The following is a 22,058-nucleotide window of genomic DNA, read 5'->3' on the forward strand; positions in this document are numbered from 1 at the left end:
CCCGCCACAATAGTCATCTCATCTGGCCCTTTCAATCAAGGAGGAGAGTTTGGGGCGGCATAGGAAGTAGGAGGAGCAAGGGTAAATACAGAGGCTTGGGCCTGCCCTGGGTGCACCTAACTGCTCATTTGGATATTTTTAATTTAGAGGGGGAAAGAAAAAAAAGAAAAAAGAAAGGTGATGTGTCTACCAAGATTGAAAAATAGGGCACCTGTAATTTTTTTAAATATTATTTTACAATTTTTAAATCAGAGAACTACTTGTGCCATATCTAACAGATTCATATAATCTGCTGCTCCTGAAACCGTGGGCTGTATTTTTTATTGTATGATCCTATTTCCATACATCTTTGACGACAGGATCTTTTTTTTCTCAGTAACCTTATACATAATGCCTTAAGGAGATATTTCTCATCACACTACTATAATAAGAGAAAACAAGAATAGGCAGGCCTCGTGGACTAAAAAAATTTGCAAATTCACTATTGGCATGTTTGCCTGTTTTTCCCCCCATTTTCTTACTGTCTTTAGCATTAGGTTTACAGGTTTCCATGATGTGTTTGTTATTACTACGTGTGATTTTAACTTCTTAAGGACCAAGTGATTTAGTTTTGAGTCTGTTTTTGCTCCATGCCTTCCCGCAGCCACAACTTTATTTTACTGTTCATATAGCTGTATGAGGGCTTGTTTTTGAAGGATAACTTGTACTTTCTAATGGCACCATTTTATATTGCACACAATGTAGTGGGAAACTAGAAAAAAAAATTCCAGAGCCAATAACCAACAATAGATGTACAGTACAGACCAAAAGTTTGGACACACCTTCTCATTCAAAGAGTTTTCTTTATTTTCACGACTATGAAAATTGTAGATTCACACTGAAGGCATCAAAACTATGAATTAACACATGTGGAATTATATACATAACAAACAAGTGTGAAACAACTGAAAATATGTCATATTCTAGGTTCTTCAAAGTAGCCACCTTTTGCTTTGATTACTGCTTTGCACACTCTTGGCATTCTCTTGAAGAGCTTCAAGAGGTAGTCCCCTAAAATGGTTTTCACTTCACAGGTGTGCCCTGTCAGGTTTAATAAGTGAGATTTCTTGCCTTATAAATGGGGTTGGGACCATCATTTGCGTTGAGGAGAAGTCAGGTGGATACACAGCTGATAGTCCTACTGTAATAGACTGTTAGAATTGGTATTATGGCAAGAAAAAAGCAGCTAAATAAAGAACGAGTGGCCATCATTACTTTAAGAAATGAAGGTCAGTCAGTCAGCCGAAAAATTGGGAAAACTTTGAAAGTAAGGGCTATTTGACCATGAAGGAGAGTGATGGGGTGCTGCTCCAGATGACCTGGCCTCCACAGTCACCGGACCTGAACCCAATCGAGATGGTTTGGGGTGAGCTGGACCGCAGAGTGAAAGCAAAAGGGCCAACAAGTGCTAAGCATCTCTGGGAACTCCTTCAAGACTGTTGGAAGACCATTTCAGGGGACTACCTCTTGAAGCTCATCAAGAGAATGCCAAGAGTGTGCAAAGCAGTAATCAAAGCCAAAGGTGGCTACTTTGAAGAACCTAGAATATGACATATTTTCAGTTGTTTCACACTTGTTTGTTATGTATATAATTCCACATGTGTTAATTCATAGTTTTGATGCCTTCATAGTCATGAAAATAAAGAAAACTCTTTGAATGAGAAGGTGTGTCCAAACTTTTGGTCTGTACTGTATATATTGAGAATCTAAATTGACCAAGGTTATGGACGTCAAGAGAAAGTTAATTTAGTTCAATTTTTCATGGCTGTTTCTATCTTTTCCAATAGATAACTGACGCAAAAGATGTCTGACCACTAATCATCTCTTTCCACTCATTTTGCCCTCCACAAATTTATGGAAATATCCATTCATTCTGGAGACAGGAATCATTTTGGAGGAGGTCCTAGTAACAATAGGATACAAAAAAATAGAATGGAGATGCACTCTTGACAACTGATGTATACTTGGACAGTTGCTAAGCAATGGCCAAAGTAAATTCCTGAAGATATTTTATTATGAGAAGTCCAGAAGCGACAAAAGTAAAAACAACAAATTAGTTAGAATCAATGGCGAATTAATGTAGGCCTCGGAGGGCTTGATCCAAAGCCACCAAGTATGACACCAAAGAAGACGACTGACAGTACTTCACATTGGTAAACAGTGAGATTTTTATTTGCTCAATTGTAACAATTTTAAATTTTGCTTCTTGTCTTTGGCGAGAGTTCACATAGGGAACTCACTGTTCAACAGTCAGGAACTGGTTTCAGGTTGTATGAATTTACAAAAACATAGCTGCTTTCTTCTACATACAGCGGCAAGGTTGTCCAACGGATGTTTTTAGTATTGCATCATTTTTGAATGTTGCCAAGCTGCATTACTAGACAGCCTATGGAAAGAGTGGTGATGTTTCTGGAAAAACCAGTAAACCGTAACAACCTGTTTAGCATAACAGTAGATGTTAACTTTGGAGCCACTCAATTACAAGGCAGCAGTCTTGATATACCTAGAAAAATATTCTTTACATGATCCAGCACCAAGAAGATGATCATCTTAAGAATCCATTTTTGTGGCATACAAGTCTCTGTATAAATGCACTCAATGCATCCAACCAAATTTGCTTGTACTAATATTCAGTTTTTCTTCACAGATTTCAGAACCAGTTTCCCATCCCGCTCCTCCACATGCAATCCCATATTTTCAAGCAATGCAGTGTCGGCTAGGCCTTGACGTTCCATACTAGCGATCAGTTCCTGATTCTTCTCATTGTGTTCTGTAAGGTTTCTAATGGCATAAACCGCCCACTGATTGAGAACTGAGGTTCAGAGACTTAAGGAGCATAAAAATTTTGAAATCAAAGTATTCATCTATGAGGAAATCCACATACAGATGTTTCTGACATAAGTATTATCATAATTACACTATGCCACACTTTAGTAATGCTGAAGCATAAACCCTTATACTTCAATGTAGTGCCTCCATCAAGCACAGATGCATCAGCTTCAAGATCTACCCATGGTAGACTTTGTGAGGGTGAGAACCCATATGTCTACTATTTTAAGTTTGCTTGGACATGAAAGGGTTTGCATCAGAATCCTTTGAAAATAATTTATTAAAAAGGTAGATGTAATTTTGTAATGTATTTCTTTTACCACTAAGACTCCTATCTTCCTTACGTTATGTCCATGGGTAGGTGCGGACTGGCCATAAACCTTACAGGGAATTTTCCCAGTGGGCCGTTGCCCATAGGGTACATACTACTGTAGGGGTGGCTTGGTGTTGAGGCCCACATCTCACCTATTAAGCCCCCTGCTCCATATCCATATTAAGGACAATTGAAGGAGGACAGAATGGGGCAGTTATTGATAGCCACCACAGAGGGACAGCTTCTGGGGAGGTATTTTGTGCTGCATTGTGGTATTTTGTTCTGTGGGATGGTATTCTGTGCTGGACTATGGTATTAGTGACCCTGCCAACTTTTATTTGCCCCATCTACTTGCGTTGCCTTGCCTTCTGTCAATTTGGACCTACCTAAAACATTGGGGCCACTTTTAGTTTATCTTTCCAGGGCCACTTTAAGTTCCCATTCAAACCCTGTCAATGGGAAAGCAGCAACAGGGGCAGTGACAGGGGAGTGTCTATGGGTGTTGTTTGTGGCGGGGCTGGAGCTGTGGCAGAGAAAGGAGAAGTGCATCATGGGTTAGGTTGGATATAGCAACAGGAAGTCCACCCTAAAGGATGTAAACAAACCAGAGTGAGTTGTTTAAATAGTGAAAATGGGCCAGGAGAGTAGATATCAAAAGAAAAAGCAGAAGGAAAATGTACATAAGATAAACAACTACATGAGCTTATCTAGAGTAAAAGGGGAAACCCGCTTTAAACCGCCATCTCATGTCTAAAATTACCTGTCACATAAACCTTCAAGGGGCCGTATTTCTAGACAGACCATACTCAGGTCTCACTGGCAGACAGTTACAGTGAAAAAACCAACCCCTTCCCTTTCTTCATTGTATTCGTCACAAGGACTCTGGTCCTGGCAGTCTTAGGCACATTTTCATAAGCTAGGACCTCTCTGAAATCTATTTTGTGGGACAATCCATTGGGAGGTATGCAAAACCCCTCTGGATTATGTCACGTTCAGGTGCTCATACCCCTTGGTCTCTAGCTGTATTAAAGCATCTGGGGGGGGGGGGGGGGGGGTCACTTGCTGGTATCAATAACCTATAAATGGATTTTAAGAGTTATTTCCATCTCAGCCTTTCCTGGCCGAGATGGGAATAACCTGAGTAAGTGCTGGCCTGGGATGGATAAAGTTAATGAAACAGCCAAGCAGGCTATGCTCCACTGTTTCTAGAACTATGATAGCAGTCAATTGGCACTACACTAATAGCATAGCACAGCGAGCTACGCTGTTTCCTTAACGCCCAAGTTACTGGAAACGGCATAGCTCAATGTTCGCACAGTAGAGCACAATTCATTTGGCAGTTTCCTTAACTCCACGGTTCCACCCAGGCTGACTGTTAAAGGTTATCCCCATCTTGGCTATGAAAGGCTGGGATGGGAATAAACCTTTAAAGGTTCAAGTTAAACAATGTAGCTAAACAAAACAAGGTTTTACGCTTCTGTATACCAGTAATTGTCCACCTATCCAAAATTTAATTACTTACCTGAATTAAAAAAAAAATACAAAGCTCTGAAAATAATAATAAAAAAAAAAACATTTATAAAAAAAATTATTTTATATATGTTAACGCTAAAATGGAAAGAATATGCAATTTCATTTGCAGGCAGCAAGATACAGAGCAGGATTGGCAGAACATATTAATATAGTTTTGTTATTAAAAATATTCTGTATAATTTCAGTATTGTATTTATTAAAATCTATGCTTTTTCTATTATTCTTATTGCTCCAGTTGTGGGCACAGAGAGTACACAGAGATAGCGGTCAATCAATTAGTAGGACTCAACTGGATTTTCAGTGTCAGAGTCCAGTGGCATAGTAGCCGGATGGTTTTATATTGATGGTGGTAGAAGCTATGATTTGTCAACTTCTCTACCTTAAAGCGGTTGTCCGGGTTCGGTAAGCCCTTCTTCACCAAGGCAGCCCCTCTGAGTGGAGCATCGGAGCATTTCATGCTCCGATGCTCTCCCTTGCACGATGCTGAATCGTGCAGGGCAAGGACTTTTTCAGCAGATCCAGTGACCTAGCAGGTCTCTGTATGGGAGTGGTAGGCAGAGGCTTCCGCTTAGCAGTGAGCCCGGTGACGTCACCAGCACTATTGGGCAGGCTTTAGCATTGCCCTTGCCTGTACAACAGCCTAGGATGGTGCTAAAGCCCACCCATTAGTTCAAGTGACATCACCGGGAACACTGCTAGGCGGAAGCCTCAGCCTTATAATGTAAAAATATAAACAAAACAGCCCTTGCACTGCGTGATGCAGCACAAGGCAATGGAGATGAAATGCTCCAATGCTCCACTCAGAGGGGCTGCCTGGGTGAAGAAGGGGATATGTCTAGGTTCAGTTCTGAACCCAGACAACCCCTTTTTAAGGCCTTTTCCCATCTTAAGATTTGTGGCATATTGCTGGGACCAGCTCCTGTCTCCAGAGCCAAGGAGAGCACACCGACAATGTGAGCATGCTTAGTCATCTTCGCAATTCCCATAGAAGTAAACGGAGAGCACACTGCAAAAACATTGCCAACCTCTTCACTGCCAGCGCTTGGCTGTTTTTGGAACTCCTAGTGGTGAATTGTGCGGCCACTATACCTTCACCTTGGGGTCCCCATTCTAGAGACAGAAGTGGGTCCCAGAGGTGGGGTCCACATCTACCTGACATTTGTGGCATATCCTAGTGATATGCCACAAACGTTGAGATGGGACAACCCGTTTAAGTTGCAATGAGCTACAGAGGAAAAAAAGGTAATGCAAGTAAATTTTGGAATTTAACTCAAACTATGAATGGTAAACTGCCCCTAGGAGAAAATACTAAAATTACTTTCCAATTCCATCATCAGGAAAAAATATATATACTCAGCCTAAGGGGTAAGGTAAATATATAAAAAAAAGAGCAATAATGTATAATTAAAATTTCAACCATTTTTCTCCCAAATGTGCACAAACAGCGACGTGTTGAAACAATGCATCCCGGATTGAGCATGGGCGGTTGCTCGCAAGGTGCTGCGTTTTGGTTGTTGAAGAAGTTTAGAATGGTTAGAGGATTAAATGTTTATAAAATGAAAGAGTTGTCTACGTTCTCGGCTCATTAAGCTTTCAGCAACTTGACAGCTCCACTGATTCATCCATATATTCATATGGACCGATAAATCCCAGAAGGTTTTACAAACCAGTAATCCTCAGATTTGCTATCAATAAAACAATTATCTGTGGAGGGAGCTTTATGTGATTTTGGAAAAGATCAAAAACAAACTGAAAAGTAAAAAAATTGCACAGAAGAGCAAAAGATTTCAGAGAGGTTATGGAACGTACACATTATCTAGGAATAATAGATGATGGAGGACGCTGTACATTTGCTTTAGGCTTCATTTACACAATTTTATTTTCAGTCGTCTGCATCCAATTCACATTTTTGCAGATAGCACGCAGACCAATGCATTTCTATAGGGCTGCAAAAATGTGGACAGCACACGGATGTCATAAGAGTGCAGTCTGTATCCATGTGTCCGTTCCGCAAATTCCACAAGAATAGGCATTTTTAGGATCCTAGATCCGAAGTCGATTCGCTCAAAACTTCGTTTTAAGGCTTATTGCACACGACAGTATATTTTCACGGTCCGCAAAACGGGGTCCCGTTTTTCCGTGATCCATGACCGTTTTTTCGTCTGTGGGTCTTCCTTGATTTTTGGAGGATCCACGGACATGAAAAAAAAGTCGTTTTGGTGTCCGCCTGGCCGTGCCGAGCCAAACGGATCCGTCCTGAATTACAATGCAAGTCAATGGGGACGGATCCGTTTGATGTTGACACAATATGGTGCCATTTCAAACGGATCCGTCCCTATTGACTTTCAATGTAAAGTCTGGAGTCCCTTTTATACCATCGGATCGGAGTTTTCTCCAATCCGATGGTATATTTTAACTTGAAGCGTCCCCATCACCATGGGAACGCCTCTATGTTAGAATATACTGTCGGATATGAGTTAGATCGTGAAACCTCATTTCCGACAGTATATTCTAACACAGAGGCGTTCCCATGGTGATGGGGACGCTTCTAGTTAGAATATACTACAAACTGTGTACATGACTGCCCCCTGCTGCCTAGCAGCATCCGATCTCTTACAGGGGGCAGTGATCAGCACAATTAACCCCTCAGGTGCCGCACCTGAAGGGGTTAATTGTACTATCATATCCCCCTGTAAGAGATCAGGGCTGCCAGGGCCTGGCAGCAGACCCCCCCCCCCCCTCCCCAGTTTGAATATCATTGGTGGCCAGTGCGGCCCCCCCCCCCTTTCCTCTATTGTAATAAATCGTTGGTGGCACAGTGCGGCCCCCCCCCCTTCCTCCCTCTATTGTAATAATTCGTTGGTGGCACAGTGTGCGCCCCCCCCCCCTTCCTCCCTCTATTGTAATAAATCGTTGGTGGCACAGTGTGCGCCCCCCATCGGCCGCCCCTCCCTCTATAGCATTAACAACATTGGTGGCCAGTGTGCGGCCTCCCATCTCCCCCCCCCCCCCCCGATCATTGGTGGCAGCGGGTTACTAGCAATAGTACAATAGTAAAAGATTCATACTTACCTGGGAGCTGCGATGTTCGTGTCCGGCCGGGAGCTCCTCCTACTGGTAAGTGACAGTTCATTTAGCAATGCGCCGCATAGACCTGTCACTTGCCAGTAGGTGGAGCTCCCGGCCGGACACGAACATCGCAGCAGCCACCAGCAGGTAAGTATGAATCTTCTACTATTGTACTATTGCTAAGTAACCATGGCAACCAGGACTGTAGTAGCGTCCTGGTTGCCATGGTTACCGATCAGAGCCCCAGCGATTAAACTGGTACTCCGATCGGAACTCCGCTTCCACCAATGATGGGGGGAGGGGGGAGATGGGAGGCCGCACACTGGCCACCAATGTTGTTAATGCTATAGAGGGAGGGGGGGGCCGATGGGGGGCGCACACTGTGCCACCAACGAATTATTACAATAGAGGGAGGGAGGGGGGGGCGCACACTGTGCCACCAACGAATAATTACAATAGAGGGAGGGGGGGGGGCCGCACTGGCCACCAACCTATTATTACAATAGAGGGGGGGGGCCGCACTGGCCACCAATGATATTCAAACTGGGGAGGGGGGGGGGAGGGTCTGCCCCCTGCTGCCTGGCAGCCCTGATCTCTTACAGGGGGATATGATAGTACAATTAACCCCTTCAGGTGCGGCACCTGAGGGGTTAATTGTGCTGATCACGGCCCCCTGTAAGAGATCGGGTGCTGCCAGGCAGCAGGGGGCAGTCTTGTACACAGTTTGTAGTGTATTCTAACTAGAAGCGTCCCCATCACCATGGGGACGCCTCTGTGTTAGAATATACTGTCGGTTCTGAGTTTTCACGAAGTGAAAACTCAGCTATGAAAAAGCTTTTATGCAGACGGATCTTCGGATCCGTCTGTATAAAAAGTAACCTACGGCCACGGATCACGGACACGGATGCCAATCTTGTGTGCATCCGTGTTCTTTCACGGACCCATTGACTTGAATGGGTCCGTGAACCGTTGGCCGTGAAAAAAATAGGACAGGTCCTATTTTTTTCACGGCCAGGAAACACGGATCTCGGATGCGGCTGCAAAACGGTGCATTTTCCGTTTTTTCCACGGACCCATTGAAAGTCAATGGGTCCGCGAAAAAAAACGGAAAACGGCACAACGGCCACGGGTGCACACAATGGTCGTGTGAAAGAGGCCTAATGCTGTAAGGCCTCCGACGAGGCGAAGGGAGTTATTTCCGAAGTCTTGCTAGACTTCAGTAAATAACTTCGGTACTTGATTTTTAAATTTAAAAAAACATTTTAAAAACTCGAATCTGAACCCAGCTTGGGTTCCGAGGTACCAGTCAGAACCAAAGCGGAGTTCAGAACCAAGTTTTAAAATGTTTGTCAGTTTTACACTAGCGTTTTTCTTTTCCGGCATAGAGTTCCGTCACAGGGGCTCTATACTGGAAAAGAACTGATCAGGCATATCCCCATGCATTCTGAATGGAGAGTAATCCGTTTAGGATGCATCAGGAGGTCTTCAGTTCAGTCATTTTGACTGATCTGGCGGAAAAGACTGAAGACTTGCCTGAATGACTTGCTTATTTTCTTCTATAGGAATGTATTAGTACAAATACCGGAATGCCGGATCCGTGAAAAAAGTAAATGCCGAATCAGTTTTGCCGGATGACACCGGAAAGACCGATCCGGCATTTCAATGCATTTTTTGGACTGATCAGGCATTTTTAAGACTGATCATGATCCTGATCAGTCTTACTAATGCCATCAGTTGGCATACATTTTGCCGGATCCGGCGGGCAGTTCCGGTGACGGAACTGCTTGCCGGATCTCTCTGCCGCAAGTATGAAAGTAGCCTAACTCACTTTGCCCCATCAGAGGCCGTACGCTTTAATGCGTACAGCATTAAACCAAAGCTTTGAGCAAAGCAACTTCGGATCTGGGATCTGACGATGGCCCCCTTCCCATTGGAAAAATTAGTCCTTGATCCAAAATGGCGGTTTTCAAGATGGAGGCCATGTTCCAACATAGCCTAAAAGATAGGCCTCCTCATCCATTACTTGCTGGGGTATTTAGATATTTTATTTTCCTTTTCGTTTCCGAAATAAAAGGTCCCGAGACTTTTGACTCTATATACTACTCACAAAACATTAGGGATATTTGATATTTCAGAGATACAGAGAGACTGAAGAGTCACAAAAAGGCATAGAAGTGGACGTCCACACTGATGACCACTTCATTGTGAACAATGCCCTGCAGAAACCGGATGATGAATGCCACAAAACTCCAGGCACATTCAAGGGAGGTGAGACGCATCCAAGAGTCACCTTAGACCATTCAAAACAGTTTACATCATCATGGTCTGCGTGCTAAACAACCTGCAAGGGTACCTGATCATAGGCGTTATTGTCTTGCATGGGCTAGGGAGCATCTACGCTTGCTGAGGGACCAGTGGGCCTCAGTGTTGTTCACTGATGAAAGTCAATTCATGCTGAGCAGAAATGATGGCCGCCAACAATGTTGGAGAAATCAAGGAGAGCGGTATGGATCAGCTACCGTTTGCCTTTGGTGGTGGTGCCCTAAACTTTGTGAATGGTACAGTGACCAGCCCATTCTACTTGAATAAATCATTAATCCAGTCATTGCGCCTCTGCATGAACAACACAGGCCTAATTTCATCTTCATGGACAACAATGCGCCAGCTCATCGAGGTCACATCATTAGGCAATGGCTGCTGGAGACTGGGGTACCTCAAATGGAGTGGCCTGCACTTTCTCCACACCTGAATCCCATTGAAAACCTATGGGATCCGCTGAGTTGCCATGTAGAGGCTCGTAACTCTGTACTCCAGAACCTCAATGACCTGAGGGCCGCCCTTCAAGAAGAGTGGGATGCCATGCCTCAGCAGACAATAAGTCGACTTGTGAACAGCATGACATGTCGTTGTCAAGCTGCAATTGACGCTCAAGGCCACATGGCAAGTTAATGAGACAGACATTTTTTGTGGGGTATACCCACCAATGTTGTTGGATTTGTTTCAATATATTGTTTGAAATTAGGAAATCACCATTGCATGCTTCTACTTAAATGCCCTACTTTCATGATATAATATCACTGTAGTGTAAACTTTAAATTTTCCATAAATTTCACCTGAAAACCAAATATCCCTAACTTTTTGTGAGGTGTGTGTGTGTGTATATATATATATATATATATATATATATATATATATATCTATCAGGGCCGTTTCTGCCATGAGGCAAGATGAGAATCTCGCCTCAGGCGTCAGTTTTCTGTATTTTTGAGGGGGCGGCATCCACACAGCAGTTAAACACTGCTGGTGGATGCTGCCACTGTTCCCTTTAAGCTGCCCATTCCCCAACCCCCCTCTTCCTTGGAGCGCAGGGAGCTGCGGTCCCTGTCACTCATCAACCGTTCAGCTCCCCAAGCTCCTCCCCTCCTTCAGGCCGGCAGCGCACTGAATGGTAAAGCAGGGAGACTTCTCCCTGCTCCCCATTCAACCTGCAGGCACAAATCGTGCTGCCAGCCTGTGTGGCAGGAGCCTTCAGCCCAGGAATCTGCATAAGCTCCGCCCAGACAGTTCTGCAGAGCGATCTGCGTCTGCAGCAGGGGAGAGAGGACTGTGAGCTTCAGGAACGGGACATGGCGAGTAGTTAGTGTTTTTTTTTTTCCTACTACAAAGGCATTTCCTACTACAAAGGGGGCACAGAGGAGAGGGCATTAATACTACAAAGGGGGCACAGTGGGCATTACTACCATAAGGGGGACACAGTGAGCATTACTATCATAAGGGGGCATAGTGGGCCTTACTACCATAAGGGGGGAACAGAGGGAATTACTACTACAAAGGGGGCACAGAGGGCTTTTCTACTATAAAGGGGGCACTGAGGGCATTGGTACTATAAAAGGGGGCACAGAGGGCATTACTACTATAAAAGCGCACAGTGGGCATTACTACTATAAAGGGGGCACAATAGGTACTATTACTATGAAGAGGGCACAATGGGCATTACTACTGTGAAGGGGCACAATGGGCATTACTACTGTGAAGGGGCACAATGGGCATTACTACTGTGAAGGGGCACAATGGGCAATACTACTGTGAAGGGGCACAATGGGCATTACTACTGTGAAGGGGCACAATGGGCATTACTACTGTGAAGGGGCACAGTGGTCATTACTACTGTGAAGGGGGCACAACGGACATTACTACTGTGAAGGGGGCCCAACGGACATTACTACTGTGAAGGGGGCCCAGAGTGCATTACTAATGTGAAGGGGGCACAAAGAGGGCATAACTACTGTGAAGGGGTATAACTATGGGGGCACAGAGTGGGCATTACTACTGTAAAGGCAGCACAAAGGGCATTACTACTGTGAAGGGGGCACAGAGAGGGCATAACTACTGTGAGGGGGCACAAAGGGTATTATCACTGTGAAAGGGGCACAGATGTGTCTGTCCCTCTGTGTACATGCCCCTGTGTGTGTGTCTGTCCCTGTGTGTGTGTGTGTGTCACCATTACCATGCCCACGGTGTTCCTATGTCTTGATGCAGCTGCATCAGGACGTTCTGTGCGAGGCAAGGAGAAGAAGGAAGAGGAGGCAGCGCCGCCAGCATGGAGTCCGTGGGAGAGGCACAGGGAGGCACACTAAGGACGTAGGTAACACTACTACATCATCTACACTAGAGTTATCTGTGGTTTTACATTGTACTGCAGGTAACACTACCACATTATCAGCACTAGTGTTATCGGTGGTTTTACATAGGACTGCAGGTAATACTACCACATGATCTGCACTAGTGTTATCTGTGGTTTTACAGAAGACTGCAGGTAACACTACCACATTATCAGCACTAGTGTTAGGCTACTTTCACACTGGCGTTTATGGGTCCGCTTGTGAGATCCGTTTCAGGGCTCTCACAAGCAGCACAAAATGGATCAGTTCAGCCCCAATGCATTCTGAATGGATAAGGATCCGGTCAGAATGCAACAATTTGGCTGCGTTTGGTCTCCGTTGCGTTTTTAGACGGTCACTAAAACGCTCCGTATGCGGAGCCAAACGGATCTGTCCTGACTTACAATGTAAGTCAATGGGGACGGATCCGTTTTTCACTGACACAATATGGTGCAATTGAAAACGGATCCGTCCCCCATTGACTTTCAATGTAGGTCAAGAGGGATTAGTTTTGACTTACTTTTTGAATGAATAATGCAAACGGATCTGTTATGAACGGATACAAGCGTTTGCATTATCGGTGCGGATCCGTCTGTGCAGATACAAGACGGAACAGCACCAAACCCGAGTGTGAAAGTAGCCTTATCTGTTGCTTTACATAAGACTGCAGGTAACATATACAATAGTATCTGTACTCAGAGATTTATCACTGTGTTACCTGTGATGTTACATAGGACTGCAGGTGATATCAATAACATTATCTGTACTTGTACCGCCCCGTAGATCCGGAAGGGCAGTCTTTGAGTTCGGTGGCTACTTGGCTTTCATACTATTTTTAAATGGGAGGGGGGGGGCGCCATTTAAATTTTTGCCTCAGGCAGCAGATGAGCTAGAATCGGCCCTGATTACATTATAATATATATATATATATATATATATATATATATATATATATATATATATATATATATATATATATAAAACAAAGAACATCCACAACAAAAACCCATATAAAAACTGAATAAAAAATGCATCTAAAACTCAAATATATCATGCAGAGCTATGTGCATGGTTTTGTTGAGGACTTCATATGGATTTTCCAAAAACAATAAAAAATTCTGAATCATATAGGTAGCCTAAGGGGTATTCCAGCTATCCTCCAGGTTATTATTATCAGATTGGTAAGGGTTTGACACTTGAACCCCACCATTCAGCAGTTTTGAGAAGCCACTGGAGACTAAATAGTGGACAGTCAGAAACTGAAAGCTCCATCCACTGTGAAATGGCTGTGCTGGATTTACTTCTGCTCAGATCCCACTTCAGTGAACTGAGCTACAGCACACAAAAAGGTCCAATCAATCTTGAAAGAATGTCTATTACATGACCGATGTCAACTATGTGGAGTGGCGGAAAGGGTCCTTGTTTGGAAGGAGTGGAAAGGGTTTGGTTGTACCGGGCCACTGGCCTGCTCTATATATTGGCTCTTTTGCTACTCTACAGTGAACGCACTTTCCTCTACCTTGATGTCCGAATCTATAAAGGGGCATGTCAGGAAGCACTCATCAGTGATAAGGCAAATCAATCTGCGCCTGTTTAGTTACATTCACATGCTGCAATTATTGTGGTGTTTTCATACAATCGATCCTTCCCCACACTTTGCATTATTGTCGACAGCATGTTTGGGACGTGCCCCTATTAAACAATGCTGTAAATAATATCTATATGATGTCTGTATGAGATCAACTTAAAAGCTGGGTAGGTTTAAAAGGAGGCAACAATGGGAATGAACATACAGTGGGGGAAATAATTATTTGACCCCTCACTGATTTTGTAAGTTTGTCCAATGACAAAGAAATGAAAAGTCTCAGAACAGTATCATTTCAATGGTAGGTTTATTGTAACAGTGGCAGATAGCACATCAAAAGGAAAATCGAAAAAATAACTTTAAATAAAAGATAGCAACTGATTTGCATTTCATTGAGTGAAATAAGTATTTGAACCCCTACCAACCATTAAGAGTTCTGGCTCCCACAGAGTGGTTAGACACTTCTACTCAATTAGTCACCCTCATTAAGGACACCTGTCTTAACTAGTCACCTGTATAAAAGACACCTGTCCACAGAATCAATCAATCAAGCAGACTCCAAACTCTCTAACATGGGAAAGACCAAAGAGCTGTCCAAGGATGTCAGAGACAAAATTGTAGACCTGCACAAGGCTGGAATGGGCTACAAAACCATTAGCAAGAAGCTGGGAGAGAAGGTGACAACTGTTGGTGCGATTGTTCGAAAATGGAAGGAGCACAAAATGAACATCAATCGACCTCGCTCTGGGGCTCCACGCAAGATCTCACCTCGTGGGGTGTCAATGGTTCTGAGAAAGGTGAAAAAGCATCCTAGAACTACACGGGAGGAGTTAGTTAATGACCTCAAATTAGCAGGGACCACAGTCACCAAGAAAACCATTGGAAACACATTACACCGCAATGGATTAAAATCCTGCAGGGCTCGCAAGGTCCCCCTGCTCAGGAAGGCACATGTGCAGGCCCGTCTGAAGTTTGCCAATGAACACCTGAATGATTCAGAGAGTGACTGGGAGAAGATGCTGTGGTCTGATGAGACCAAAATAGAGCTCTTTGGCATTAACTCAACTCGCTGTGTTTGGAGGAAGAAAAATGCTGCCTATGACCCCCAAAACACCGTCCCCACCGTCAAGCATGGGGGTGGAAACATTTTGCTTTGGGGGTGTTTTTCTGCTAAGGGCACAGGACAACTTATTCGCATAAACGGGAAAATGGACGGAGCCATGTATCGTGAAATCCAGAGCGACAACCTCCTTCCCTCTGCCAGGAAACTGAAAATGGGTCGTGGATGGGTGTTCCAGCACGACAATGACCCAAAACATACAGCAAAGGCAACAAAGGAGTGGCTCAAGAAGAAGCACATTAAGGTCATGGAGTGGCCTAGTCAGTCTCCGGACCTTAATCCAATCGAAAACCTATGGAGGGAGCTCAAGCTCAGAGTTGCACAGAGACAGCCTCGAAACCTTAGGGATTTAGAGATGATCTGCAAAGAGGAGTGGACCAACATTCCTCCTAAAATGTGCGCAAACTTGGTCATCAATTACAAGAAACGTTTGACCTCTGTGCTTGCAAACAAGGGTTTTTCCACCAAGTATTAAGTCTTTTTTTGTTAGAGGGTTCAAATACTTATTTCACTCAATGAAATGCAAATCAGTTGCTATCTTTTATTTAAAGTTATTTTTTCGATTTTCCTTTTGATGTGCTATCTGCCACTGTTACAATAAACCTACCATTGAAATGATACTGTTCTGAGACTTTTCATTTCTTTGTCATTGGACAAACTTACAAAATCAGTGAGGGGTCAAATAATTATTTCCCCCACTGTAGATGCAAACAATCGTTCATCAAATGATCACCCCTTGTATATGGTGCTTGAAAATGGTCTTTCTTGTTTACATCAACAGCCTTTAAAATAATCATTTCTGAAGGTACGGTAGCTATAATTTTGTATTATTTTTACTTTTATCTCCTGTTTTGGGTCACGGTCACATGTCCATGTCCAAGCAGCTCTTTCTTATTTCCTGTGATGTTATGTCCATATAGGGGCAGTGACAGGGAAGTGTCTGTAACTAGCTGGGTGGGAGGAGCTATAAACTAGCTGGATCTTGGGGGCGGTGCTGGAGCTGTGGCAGAGAAAGGAGAAGTGCATCATGGGTTTGGTTAGATACAGAAATACTAAGTGCTACATACAAGATGCATACAAACCAGAGTGTAAATTGAAGAAAACAGGATGTACAGGAGGTAAGCAACTATATGAACATATCTGTTAAAAAAAAAAAATATATAAAATATTTTAATCCTGGAAAAATCCCTTTAAGGAGTGGAGGTGAAGGTAAGAGTTAGGCTTTCTCTTAAATTTTTGGTTTGCCTGGAGCAGCTACATAAATTTGATATACATACTGGAAAAACAAAGCTCTAAAAATACAGCCTCCAACATTTTCCTCTCCCTCTAATTATTTTGTCTATTTATTTTGTTATTGTTGGAGAAAGCTTCTTCTTAAAAATGAATATTTTCCTCACTCGCGCGCTGTGTCGTCTGTTATTGTGTGGTATATGGACTCCCAAGGTTTCCTATAAAATGGTACATTGTGTGATCCGTCCTGTATATTGCCTGAATAATGTGGTTAAATGCCTTGTTTTTATAGCTTCCTGTAACAGACACTTAAAGGGCCACCAGCCTAAACCTAAAAGCTGCTAGTAGTATTTATAGCTATTAATAAATATAGGCATCTGAAAAGGTAACCTAAAACATAGTTACGATAGTACTAAATGCAGACTACGGCATTAGCAGTTTTATAGGGAACTGCACTCATCAGTGCTATACGCATCTATTTGTCTGTTCCATTACACCCTCAAAAATATAGAACATGTCCTATTCTTGTCCACATTACGGACAAGGATAGGACTGTTCTATTATGAGCTGGAGATTCTGTTCCGCAAAATGCAGAAGGCACACAGCCGGTATCCATGTTTTGCGGGTCTGCAATTTGAGGACCGCAAAAAAGGCTACAATTCCGCCAAGGTTTTTTTAATTTTGCTATTACGACATTCACTTTGTGCTAAAAATGACATGACGTCCTTATTCTGCAGGTCAATATGATTACAGTGATACAAAATTTGTATAGTTCTTATTTTACTTTAAATATAAAAACCTTTGGGAAAAAAAATCTACATTTTCTTAGCATCACATTTGTGGACACAGAGAAACAGGTTATTTTTATTATTGTTTATTTTTATATGTAAAATTGGGAAATTAATTTTAAATATTTTTTATACTTTTTAACTTTCACTAAATAACTTTTAGCCCTCTTAGGGGACTATAACCTGCAATATTCAGGCCTGGGAATTTCCAGCAGGCCCAAGGCTGTCATGGTAACCAATCAGAAACCCTTCATTTCACTGCGGGGGCTCCGATCGGAAGACAAAAGGGAGTCCTCTCCCTCTACCTAACCTCGCAGATGCCACGATCACTATTATACGCAGTATCTGAGGGGTTAAATGACTATATCTTCTTAACATCACCAGAAATGGTTTTAAACGGCAAATTTTAAAAGTAGCAATCTATAAAATACAGGGATTACAGCTCCTGAAGAGTAAGTGAACCCCAAAACCAAATATTTTCTTAAAGCAGACAACCTAAGATTGCAGGTGCCTTGACGCACTGTTGACAACCTTGTCCACCTTCATGTAATTTTGTGACAAACAGGAATAATTTTTTTTTCAAATGCACCAAAAGAAGCATTTGAACCTAAAATGCACATCCAAACTGAAGTTTACACATAAAAACAATATAAATGTTATACAGGGTGGGCCATTTATATGGATACACCTTAATAAAATGGGAATGGTTGGTGATTTTAACTTCCTATTTGTGGCACATTAGTATATGTGAGGGGGGAAACTTTTCAAGATGGGTGGTGACCATGGTGGCCATTTTGAAGTCGGACATTTTGAATCCAAATTTTGTTTTTTCAATAGGAAGAGGGTCATGTGACACATCAAACTTATTGGGAATTTCACACGAAAAACAATGGTGTGCTTGGTTTTAACGTAACTTTATTCTTTCATGAGTTATTTACAAGTTTCTCTTTGTTTACAGCCATTGACATGTCGCCGAGGTTAACACGTGAGGAGCGGATAGAAATTGTGTTGATGTCTGGTGAACGCAGTAACCGGGTCATTGCAGCAGATTTCAATGCAAGACACCCTACGACAGCGGTCCCCAACCGCCGGGCCGCGGCCCAGGACCGGGCCGTGGAAGATTGTTAGCCGGGCCGCGGCGATCAGGGCAGTCTTTAACTCTGTACTAATGAAGCGCTTCCATTATGGAAGCGCTTCATTAGTACAGAAGGACCAGGGAGCGGTGAAGGATCTGTACTCACCACTTCCTGGTCCTCGACTCGGCTATCGGCTGTGCATGGCTGCGCACAGAGTGAGGTCTCTCTGTGACCTCACACTGTGCGCCGCTATACACAGCCAGCCGACAGCAGAATGAAGAGGATCACGATGGTGACCAGGAGCAGGAGAGGTAAGTGTTTTTTTATTTTTTTATTTTATTTGCGCTGATGGCTGACATGGGGCTGACATGAGGGGCTAATGGGGGGCTTATGGCTGACATGAGGGGCTAATGGGGGGCTTATGGCTGACATGAGGGGCTTATGGCTGACATGAGGGGCTAATGGGGGGCTTATGGCTGACATGAGGGGCTAATGGGGGGCTTATGGCTGACATGAGGGGCTAATGGGGGGCTTATGGCTGACATGAGGGGCTTATGGCTGACATGAGGGGCTAATGGGGGGCTTATGGCTGACATGAAGGGCTAATGGGAGGCTTATGGCTGACATGAAGGGCTAATGGGGGGCTTATGGCTGACATCAGGGGCTAATGGGGGGCTTATGGCTGACATGAGGGGCTTATGGCTGACATGAGGGGCTAATGGCTGACATGAGGGGCTAATAGGGGGCTTATGGCTGACATGAGGGGCTAATGGGGGGCTTATGGCTGACATGAGGGGCTAATGGGGGGCTTATGGCTGACATTGGGGGGCTTATGGCTGTCATTGGGGGGGTTTTTGGCTGACATTAGGGGGGGTTTATGGCTGACATTGGGGGGTTTATGGCTGACATTGGGGGGGTTTATGGCTGACATTGGGGGGCTGATAGATGGCTAAAAGGTTTGGGGGTTGATCTGAGCCATTGGGGGTCTGATTGCTGGTCTGACCTGAGGTGTAATGAAAAATATTTTTTATTATTGTTCTCCTCTAAAACTAGGTGCATCTTATAGGGCGAAAAATACGGTACAGTGCAGCAGAGACCATAGTTTATATAGTGTTATATATTTTAATATGCACCTTGTGTTTTGTTATGCGCGTGAATCAGTAAGCCACTGGATATGCGAAATTGCTACATAATGATGTGTTTCCCTCTTTATGCACTGAAGCTGGCACGTTCCCTGAGTTTTTCCAGCAAGATGGTGCACCACCACATTATGGGTGTCAGGTCCGAGCATTCCTGGAAAGTGGATTGGTCGTCGTGGGCCAGATGAATGACACCCAAGGTCTCCCGATCTGACCCCCTTAGACTTTTATCTTTGGGGTCATCTGAAGGCAATTGTCTATGCTGTGAAGATACGAGATGTGCAGCACCTGAAACTACGGATACTGGAAGCCTGTGCTAGCATTTCTCCTGCGGTGTTGCCATCAGTGTGTGAAGAGTGGGAGAAGAGAGTTGCATTGACAATCCAACACAATGGGCAGCACATTGAACACATTTTATAAGTGGTCAGAAACTTGTAAATAACTCATGAAAGAATAAAGTTATGTTAAAACCAAGCACACCATTGTTTTTCTTGTGAAATTCCCAATAAGTTTGATGTGTCACATGACCCTCTTCCTATTTCTATGTTTCTATCTTGGAAGAAAGACGAGACAGAGGGGATATGATAGAAACTTTTAAATACATAAAGGGAATCAACAAGGTAAAAGAGGAGAGAATATTTAAAAGAAGAAAAATAATTTTAAATTAGAGGGGCAAAGTAATATCAGGAAGTATTACTTTACTGAGAGAGTAGTGGATGCATGGAATAGCCTACCTGCAGAAGTGGTAGCTGCAAAATACAGTGAAGGAGTTTAAGCATGCATGGGATAGGCATAAGGCCATCCTTCATATAAGATAGGGCCAGGGGCTATCCATAGTACTCAGTATATTGGGCAGACTAGATGGGCCAAATGGTTCTTATCTGCCGACACATTCTAGGTTTCTACTGAAAAAACAAAAGTTGGATTCAAAATGGCCGACTTCAAAATGGCCACCATGGTCACCACCCATCTTGAAAAGTTTCCCCCCCTCACATATACTAATGTGCCACAAACAGGAAGTTAATTTCACCAACCATTCCCATTTTTATTAAGGTGTATCTATATAAGTGGCCCACCCTGTATATTAAGGTTGCGCAAAGCTTATATATACACACAAGAAGTGTATACAGTCAGGTCCAAAAATATTGGGACATTGACACAATTCTAACATTTTTGGCTCTATACACCACAATGGATTTGAAATGAAACAAACAAGATGTGCTTTAACTGCAGACTGTCAGCTTTAATTTGAGGGTATTTACATCCAAATATGGTGAACGGTGTAGGAATTACAACAGTTTGCATATGTGCCTCCCACTTGTTAAGTGACCAAAAGTAATGGGACAATTGGCTTCTCCGCTGTTCCATGGCCAGGTGTGTGTTATTCCCTCATTATCCCAATTACAATGAGCAGATAAAAGGCCCAGAGTTAATTTCAAGTGTGCTATTTGCATTTGGAATCTGTTGCTGTCAACTCTCAAGATGAGATCCAAAGAGCTGTCACTATCAGTAAAGCAAGCCATCATTAGGCTGAAAAAACAAAACAAACCCATCGGAGAGATCGCAAAAACATTAGGCGTGGCCAAAACAACTGTTTGGAACATTCTTAAAAAGAAGGAATGCACCAGTGAGCTCAGCAACACCAAAAGACCCGGAAGACCACGGAAAACAACTGTGGTGGATGACCGAAGAATTCTTTCCCTGTTGAAGAAAACACCCTTCACAACAGTTGGCCAGATCAAGAACACTCTCCAGGAGGTAGGTGTATGTGTGTCAAAGTCAACAATCAAGAGAAGACTTCACCAGAGTGAATACAGAGGGTTCACCACAAGATGTAAACCATTGGTGAGCCTCAAAAACAGGAAGGTCAGATTAGAGTTTGCCAAAAGACATCTAAAAAAGCCTTCACAGTTCCGGGAACAACATCCTATGGACAGATTAAACCAAGATCAACTTGTACCAGAGTGATGGGAAGAGAAGAGTATGGAGAAGGAAAGGAACTGCTCATGATCCTAAGCATACCACCTCATCAGTGAAGCATGGTGGTGGTAGTGTCATGGCGTGGGCATGTATGGCTGCCAATGGAACTGGTTCTCTTGTATTTATTGATGATGTGACTGCTGACAAAAGCAGCAGGATGAATGCTGAAGTGTTCCGGGCAATATTATCTGCTCATATTCAGCCAAATGCTTCAGAACTCATTGGACGGCGCTTCACAGTGCAGATGGACAATGACCCAAAGCTTACTGCAAAAGCAACCAAAGAGTTTGTTAAGGGAAAGAAGTGGAATGTTATGCAATGGCCAAGTCAATCACCTGACCTGAATCCGATTGAGCATGCATTTCACTTGCTGAAGACAAAACTGAAGGGAAAATGCCCCAAGAACAAGCAGGAACTGGAGACAGTTGCAGTAGAGGCCTGGCAGAGCATCACCAGGGATGAAACCCAGCGTCTGGTGATGTCTATGCGTTCCGTACTTCAGACTGTAATTGACAGCAAAGGATTTGCAACCAAGTATTAAAAAGTGAAAGTTTGATTTATGATTATTATTAGTATGTCCCATTACTTTTGGTCCCTCAAAAAGTGGGAGGCACATATGCAAACTGTTGTAATTCCTACACCAGTCACCTGATTTGGATGTAAATGCCCTCAAATTAAAGCTGACAGTTTGCAGTT

General features: G+C 43.4%; 1 protein-coding gene across 3 annotated transcripts in view; it reads right to left on the reverse strand.

Annotated features, from left to right (window-relative positions):
- Positions 1 to 2,188: 2,188 nt before the first annotated feature.
- The window catches only part of ATXN10 (ataxin 10), a 254,113-nt gene continuing 234,243 nt past the window's right edge, over positions 2,189 to 22,058 (reverse strand). For all 3 annotated transcript variants that reach the window (XM_040439132.1, XM_040439131.1, XM_040439133.1), the window contains one exon: positions 2,189 to 2,851. In XM_040439132.1, the coding sequence (XP_040295066.1) occupies positions 2,670 to 2,851 (182 nt within the window). In that variant the 3' untranslated portion in view covers positions 2,189 to 2,669. The remainder of the gene's footprint in view (positions 2,852 to 22,058) is intronic.

Source organism: Bufo bufo, chromosome 1 (assembly GCF_905171765.1).
Source record: "Bufo bufo chromosome 1, aBufBuf1.1, whole genome shotgun sequence".
NCBI lineage: Eukaryota > Metazoa > Chordata > Amphibia > Anura > Bufonidae > Bufo > Bufo bufo.